The sequence below is a fragment of the Myotis lucifugus genome, unplaced genomic scaffold (assembly GCF_000147115.1).
Source record: "Myotis lucifugus unplaced genomic scaffold, Myoluc2.0 scaffold_56, whole genome shotgun sequence".
NCBI classification, from domain to species: domain Eukaryota; kingdom Metazoa; phylum Chordata; class Mammalia; order Chiroptera; family Vespertilionidae; genus Myotis; species Myotis lucifugus.
Window position 1 is genome coordinate 2,431,122 of NW_005871104.1, and position 8,048 is coordinate 2,439,169.

Sequence of the window (8,048 nt, forward strand, 5' to 3'; positions counted from 1 at the left end):
CGGGCCCGTGGTTTTTAGTATGTTCACGGAGTTGTGTGCCTATCACAATGTAATTTTAGAACATTTTCAGCACCCCAAGAAAGCTAATATTGATCCAAGGCTCAGACTCTGTGAACGTAACTTAGAGACTTTTGTTTAGCAGAAAAGATAACCCCAAAGGTTATCCTTTTATTGCGTTGTAGACATTTAACCATTTTAAAAAAAATCTAGCCTGGCAATGTTAGCTCACCATTCTTTCTCCAATGCCAATGCATATTCCTAATTCCCTTTTGAACCATCTTTACCATCCTGCTGGTTCCCTTATTGATGAATTAATTAAATCTTTGACATGTTTTCATTCTGTATTTGTATAAGAGTCATGTTTACAAATATTTGAAACTTATGTTTGACAACCTGAATACTCTCAGCACAGTGGCGGGCACATAGTAGGCAATCAATAAATACATCTTGATAAATTAACCTTCATTTTTTTGGTAAGGATGTGTTAGAGTTTTAAACTTTGGAAGAAGGGAATAAATTTTTGAAAAGTCTTAAAGAAAAAAAATTAATATAATATAGAAATCCCTCACTTCTTATTTTAAACCTAATAGTGTTAACTTTGAGTGATTATCTCTTTACAATAGAATATAAGCACTTTGTTCTTTTTTTGGAAAAGTCATTAAACATCTTCAGAAAATGCATTTTAGTGCTTTAGAGGTAGAGACTATCTTTGCATTTCCATTTTCTGACCTGTCCTGAAAATAGTACTCGCTCAGTACATTTTGTTGAATAAACAAATGAAAGAATGAATCTCAATGGCCACAAGCAAGTTCATATTTATTGAAAAGTTGCAACATGCAGTAGGCTCGAGGGATATAAGAAAAACAGTTGGGGGCTGAAGTTTATTTCAAGACCTTTACAGAGCAATCACTGGGTTTGAGGGATGTATTTCATCTCAGAAGTAGTTTCCAACTGAAGGAGGGGAAATTTGGATTTATGACCCTGTGCAAAGAAATACATCTTTGCCATAATTTCTCTGAAGAGCTTTTCAAAGAAACCAAACATCAGTGGTTTATCAGGTAGACATCAAGAGTGAAACAACAGGCATACCAGTGTGGGAAATCTTATGGTGACTCAAGAGCTCTTTGAATTCCTGTGGTTCCCAGTAAGTCCCCACGCATATGGCTAACTGCAAACAGTTCTATATTTAGAGAAAAGTGAGACTCTAATGGTGAGCCATGCAGCTGGAGGCAGAGAAAAATCCCTGATCTGAGTCCCCAGACCTCAGGTAGAATCCAGTTCTGCATTCTGACGCTGTGCAGGACAATTCTGAGCCTCAATCCCTAACCATAAAATTATGGTTTTAAAAATTAGCCTCCTTCAAATGAGGAAATGAATGAAGACGTCCCACACCCTGGGAACCACTGTATGAATGGGACTCTAGTTCTGATAGGTAGCAGAAGCCCCTTTGGACCGTTCGTTCAGCAACTTGAGTGCCTGCTTGCATTGTGCTACTCACTGGGCACGCGGAGAACAACATCGCCAGCACACAACCCACTTCCAGGCGTTTATCCCCAGGCAGTTTTTCAGCAAAAGCAACAATATATTTGCAGGAAGATGATCATTGCAGGGATAGCTGTAACAACAACAATAAAACTGGAAACAACCTGGATGTTTACCAAAGCAGGATGATTTCATCAATGACACATCCCGGCATCTTGATTAGAAAGAACACCCAGCCTACCTCCACCCACACCCTGGCAGGGTCAGCCTGTCACCCTTGGAGGTGGTGGTTTGTGTTTTGTTTTTTTGTTTTTGGGGGGGCGGGCTGGTGACCTTGTCCCAAGGGGGTGGGTGCTTGAAGGCTGGACAAAGGGGTGTGTAATAGTGACAGGTCACAAAGGACTGTCAGGGTCAATGCAGTGGTGTGAGGAGCTGTAGGCAGAACCCTGCAGGGAGATGGGCAGTGGACTTCACTCCCTCTCTCTCGGAGACTCGATTTATGGCTGTCTTAAATTCAGAGAACCATGAGCAGTGAGTGCTTGTTACCTTACTACACCGCCCGCAGCTACCGTTCCCAGGGCGTGTTCAATACCTGCATGGGGGACCTGCAGCGACAACTGTACAAGGGAGGGGAGTATGATATTTTCAAGTACGCACCGATGTTTGAGAGCGACTTTATCCAGATTAGCAAAAAGGGAGAGATGATTGACGTACACAACCGTGTCCGAATGGTGACCGTGGGCATCGCATCCACCAGCCCCATCCTTCCGCTGCCTGACGTCATGCTGCTGGCCCGACCAACTAAAGTCTGCGAAGAGCATACCAGACGCCTCCGGCCCGCCAAGGGGAGAGGCCGCAAGCCCCCGAAGACCCTAGAGCTCACCAGGCTCCTGCCCTTGAAGTTTGTCAAGATCTCCATTCACGATCGTGAGAAGCAGCAGCTGCGCCTGAAGCTTGCCACTGGTCGTACTTTCTATCTGCAGCTGTGTCCCTCCGCAGACGCACGGGAAGACCTATTTTGCTACTGGGAAAAGCTCGTCTATCTCCTGAGACCACCAGTGGAGAGTTGCAGCAGTACCCGGGCACCACAAAGCGGGGACGCAGCGACCATAGAGGATGACAGCAGCCTATTGGTAAGCCTCTACGGAGACGCAAGAGAATGGGCCCGGGTGCTTTGGGGGAGCAGCTCAAAACTGGTCCTACGAAGCCGCTGGTGCTCTCTGAAGCTCACTAGGGAAGTGCATTCCATTTTCAGAAGGTTCAGGGCCACCGCAATGGCACTAGCCACACTGAGGAGATTGCACGCGCTTCTCCACCTTGTCCCACAAAGCCGAAGTTCAGCGAGACCTTAGGCGTCAGCTGCTCGGGTCTCAGCCGCGGGGTTGTAATCCCTTCTATAGCATCCTGACTGTGCTATCCCTTCCTGAACACTTCCCCCGACCCAGGTGGTCTCTTCCTTCCTCTGTCCCACTGTGACTGCCATTGCTGATTAAAATCAGCGCAATTCAGCTTGGGTGTCTGCACATGTACTATTTCTTTTAGCAGCCACTGAAATGTGAAATGTGTGACACCCTTGACCCAGCAATCCCATTTGTAAGATCTGTCTGCAGAGAAATAAGCACAAGTGTGCAAAAACAAACAAACAAACAAAAAACCCCACTGCATGAGGATTGGGAATTGCATCAGCGCTTTCCTTGGCATGGGGACTGTTCACGCAAAACCACGTGACTGTTTGACAGGGATGCTGTGAATGGGAAGTTGCCTCCCAGGGGAGCTTAGACGTAAGGATCTCAAAGGCGCTTCTACTTAGAAGCCCTGGAGATGCTCAGCTCCAGGATGGGAGAGAGCAGATTGTCGTGGTCTCACCTTGTCATCTCTGTCTCACCCGTTTCTCCTCCCCTTGGCACAGACGGCAGAGTTCCGTGGAGATGGCGATCAGAATGAGGCGAGGTTTTGCAATCTTTGTGATGTGTCCAGAGCCACTTCTTCTGGTTACGCTGGGGGAGAGGGAATGCCCAGTGCAGCTCACATCAAGAAAACTCCAGGGACTGCCGAAGGAGCGGCCAAAGGGGCAACCGCAGGCCTGGCAGTAGCAGGAACAAGCCCTAGAGCAAGCGTGGCAGCAGCGGGAGTGACAACAAGCCCTGCAGCCAACAGGGCAGCAGCAGGAGCGGGAACAAATCCTACAGCAAGCATGGCAGCAGCAGGAGTGACAACAGGCCCTAAAGCCAACGTGGCAGCAGCAGGAGTGAGAACAAGTCCTAGAGCCAACGTGGCAGCAGCAGGAGCGGGATCAAGTCCTACAGCAGGTGCTTTGAGCATAGCAGCAACCAAGAATGCGGGCACAGGCCAGATAGGCGTAGCCATGGCTGGAGCCACCACCCAGGGTCCAGGAGAAAGTGGATCCAGCAAGGCCGCGGCAGGTGCTGCCAACATATCCTCAGAGGGCACGAATGTGGTCTTGGTGAGTGCTGGCAGCTCGTCCTCATTAAACACTTCCATGGCAATGGCAGGGACTACTAATATCTCCCCGGCCAGCAGCACCAGCGTCACGTGTACAGTGACAACCACAAATCCTGCCGTAGACAGAGCTGAAGACCACGTCTCCACCTTGAAGAGTGAGCGGGAAGGGAACCAGAAGGTCTCCCCACACAGAGCCGAATCTCAGAGGGGAAAAAAAGAAAAGAGAGAAAAGAAGGACAGAGCTTCCACAAGGAAAAGTTCCCATCACCGCAGGACAGGAGTGAGCAAGTCGCTCCGGAAATCATCCTCCCACCGGTCATCATCTGGCCATAAAAACGCAAGAGATGACAAAAAAGAAAAAGGGGCGAGCCACGTCAAGGGCAGAAGGCACAGCTCTCACAAGAGTTCCAGCCACAGCGCCGCTGGGAAGGAGTCGAGGACAGCTCACAAACTGGGGAAGAGCAGATCTACCAGCTCGGGTACTTTAAGTAAGAAATCCAGTAGGATTGGCTCTTTCTTCAAGAGCTTCAGAGTCACTCGTGGTTCAAATACTGAGGTCACATCACACGACAGGGAGATGGACTTCAAGGCTAAGAAGGTGGGGAAGCGCAACATAGAGGCGACGGTAGAGAAAGCCCCGGGTGGCCAGGATCTGGAGATCACTGGCATCGTGACATCGGAGATGATGGAGACGATCTACATTGAAACCAAATCCAATTAAATAGGAGCCAGGGCAGGAAGCTGCAATGGAGACCTAGCCTCATGAAAGTATCCCTAGAGAGACAATGCCAGCGTTCTTGAATAAAGGAAACGATACACCTCCAAGAGAAATGCTGCTTTTGTTTGGCTTTCGATGTCCTCTCTCCTGGTAGTGACTTCACAGTGGCGTCTGTGATGTAAACTGTGCTAAAGCCTGAGACTCCAGTCTCCAGTCAGGCAGAACCCCACCTCCCACCCAAGTCCAATATGAGTGTCCTGTCTTGCCTCAACCCCCTTCTGTCTTTTGGTCTCCCCAAGACTATGGCCACAAGTGACAGGTTATGGGCTGGGAAGGACCACCACCACCAAGTCCCCAGGCCCTTCCTCCTCCTCTTCTTCCAGAAGGTCCCCGAACATGTACCTTCAGTTCAGCCCATAGACTCAGTGAAGACAGGACTCATGTCTCCTCAGGAAATCAATAGGGGAGGGAAAAAGGGATGTAGGCAATCACAATAGTAAAGTTTATCATCCAAGTCAGGAATCGGTAGCCTGAGGGCCAAATCTTGCCAAGTGCCCAGTTTTGTGAATAAAGTTTTATCAGAACACAGTCACAGCCACTCATATATTGTTTATGGCTGCTTTCACATTGAAACAACAGATCTGGGTTGTTGCAACAGAGACTGTATTGTGTGCAAAGTGTAATATATGTACTATCTAGCACTTTCCAGAAAAGGCTTTCCCACCATGGATCTAATCTGAACAATTCTCCTTTCTCTTGAGTATATACTGTGGAGAAACTCTCACTTAGGCTTGCAAGGAAGATTTTTTAATATAATAAAACATTTTATAATAGCAAAACCCCAAATGTTTATCAAACAGAAGAATTGATCAATTGTGGAATATGCCTACAGTGCACATAATACAACAGCAAAAGTAAACAGCAACTATACATGTTAGCATGGATGAACCTCATAGAATGTTGAATAATAAAAACAAGTCAGAAAATACATATGATACAGTTCCATTTGCAGAACAGTTCGGAAAGAAGATCAAACAATATGTATTTGCTAAAGGTATAGAGAAAGGCAAGGAAATGATAAACACATTTATCTATAGGGTGGATATCTATAGGGTGAGAAGGAGGGGGATCATCTGAGAGATACATACAAAGAGCTTGACGGGAGGGGATTGTTCTGTTAAGCAAAGGACGTGTCTGTGGTAAGTTATTGTATCTTTTTTAATTTTAACATGGCTGAAATCAGCATGGTTTTAAATTGCTGTCAGCCAGATGGCAGTCACAGCTTTAAAGATACCAACCAACTTATTTCTCTTATATTTTCCTTTGGGCAAGAGAGGTTAGATGACAAAATACCTAAGTCTGAAAGATATCTTTCAATAAATATAAAAGAAAAATTCTAAGTGACACAAATACTCAGAATCCAGGAACATGGGAAAGAGTTAAACATCTTGTAGAAGAATCCAAAATGTGGTTTACTAATGAACTCTGAAAATTATGTGTGCATGGGAAAGGTAATTCTAAAAATAAAAAATCATACATTAGAAATGAGATGACAAATTTTAAAAATGTCTACTTTAAAAAAGAAATTACATTGTCTTCTCAATTTAAAAGAGTTGTAAATAAATTTCACGAGCCTATAAAAATCATTAGGTTGTATTAACAATAGATGATAAAAGTTGAACTTGAGAAAAATGATTCTGAGGATCACGTGTGTTTGTCATCTGGGAGTCATCTGCCCAGCCTTGCAATTCTTTGCTCATTCTTCTCTGTGACAGTAGTCTGCTAGGGCAGAAGTTGGGTTTCCAGTAAAACTTAGGGACTTCCGGAGACCGAACAAGTGTGGCAGAGGTGGAGGAGGTAAGACACCAGGTATTCTGGGAGGAGTGGCGGCTTAGAATATCAGCGGAAGCCCTGCTCAATTGCTCTGATGGGCGGCTGGAACGCCCCACCTTGTGATTTCTGATATACAGGGACCAATAGATGCTGGGGATCAAGGTGTCCTTGGAGGAGACTCTTGAAGCAGGGAATACAGATAGAAGCAGAGAAAGAGGCATGCTCTCCAAGACCTGAGAGGGGCTTTGGGGAAACCTTCTGGGAATTCGAGAAGCTATGGGGTAGAGGAGAGGGAGAAAGGTGAACTCTCTTTAAAGCCATCAAATTTACACTATACCAGAGGCTGGTACATCCTAGTCACAAATGGCTTAATCTCATGATTTGTAGACCATGGCTTTATCTCTTGTCCCTCTCTTAGTCTTGTTTTAGGCATTCCGACTGCCACACCCCCAAACATTGCTTTAACAAACCTAATTCCGGGGCGGGGGTGGGGGGGGGGGTGGGGGGTTACATATGTAATACCCTTTGTAATACTTTAAGCAATAAAAAAAACCACCCAAAAACCTAGTTTATCCACTATGCATGGTGTTAGCTGAGCAGACCCACAGTTTACACAAAGGTCCAGTGAGGTAAAGTGGAGGTGGGGACTTTACCAGGCACATTCTCTGTATTTCCTTTTCTATCTCCACAGTTCATCAAGAAACAGATGTGCAAATACCTACATATTTCAAAGCAACAGTCCTCTTCCTCTGGGGGAGATAGCAATTTGGGCATCAAGTCAACACACCCCATCAGATAAAGGCCAATATTTTTGACAGGTGCTCGCTTCGGCAGCACATACGCTAAAACTGGAACAATACAGAGAAGATCAGCACGGCCCCTGTGCAAGGATGACATGCAAATTCATGAAGCATTCCATACTTTTTAATAAAAACTATATTTGACAATAATATTCATCATCAAGGTAGCAATTCTGCTGCAGCAAGTGTAATGGGGAGATGAATGGCTGACTACTAACCAGGGTCCCAAATTTAAACACTAGCATACACACCTACGTACAAAAGATGAGAAAGGGATCTTTTACCAACAGCAAAATAAGATAATTCATGGAGTTGTTGTGATCGGGTGGAGTCTTTTGGACAGAAGAAAGATATACTATGGTGGGAAGAAACAAGGTGTCTCAAAATATTGAAGGCCGTGTCAGGGCTGGAGGGCGAGAGTGATGAGAGAGGTGCCGGAGAACATCTGCAGGGGGCAGGTCAGGCAAGGCTTCGAGGTCCATGTAAAGGATGGTGATGTCCGGCCTTAGAGTAATGAAAAGCCACTGAAATGTTGTAAATAGGTGCATGACTTGATCAAATCCGCACCTTGTAAAGGGTACTGTGGTCGTTGTGAAGAGAAATATTTGGGGATGGGGTTGTTAATATGTGAGTTTATGTACTTCCTATCTTTGCCACAGGATCCATAAAATGAGGAGTTTGGAGGGGATGTTTTGAAAGACACCTTTCCATTTGAAATATCCATGTGGGTGGACATTCCTTCAGTGAAGGAC

The 8,048-nt window shown here is 45.7% G+C and overlaps 1 protein-coding gene and 1 non-coding gene across 2 annotated transcripts; both read left to right on the forward strand.

The window, feature by feature from the left end:
* Window positions 1-2,006: 2,006 nt before the first annotated feature.
* FAM71B (family with sequence similarity 71 member B) lies at window positions 2,007-4,666 on the forward strand. The gene is made up of 3 exons (XM_006089145.1): window positions 2,007-2,615; window positions 3,392-3,584; window positions 3,732-4,666. Exons 1-3 carry the CDS (start codon window positions 2,007-2,009, stop codon window positions 4,664-4,666), a joined length of 1,737 nt encoding a protein of 578 aa, XP_006089207.1.
* A 2,648-nt stretch (window positions 4,667-7,314) lies between these two features.
* Window positions 7,315-7,421, forward strand: LOC111826142. The gene has a single exon (XR_002829392.1). It is a non-coding gene; the product is annotated as a U6 spliceosomal RNA (small nuclear RNA).
* The last annotated feature ends 627 nt before the right edge of the window (window positions 7,422-8,048 follow it).

Coding starts and splice junctions, on each gene's coding strand:
- FAM71B (XM_006089145.1), top strand. CDS start 2,007: ATGAGCAGTGAGTGCTTGTTACCTTACTACACCGCCCGCAGCTACCGT. Junction 2,616..3,391: donor AGGATGACAGCAGCCTATTG/GTAAGCCTCTAC, acceptor CCCTTGGCACAG/ACGGCAGAGTTCCGTGGAGA. Junction 3,585..3,731: donor CCTGGCAGTAGCAGGAACAA/GCCCTAGAGCAA, acceptor CAGCAGCAGGAG/TGAGAACAAGTCCTAGAGCC.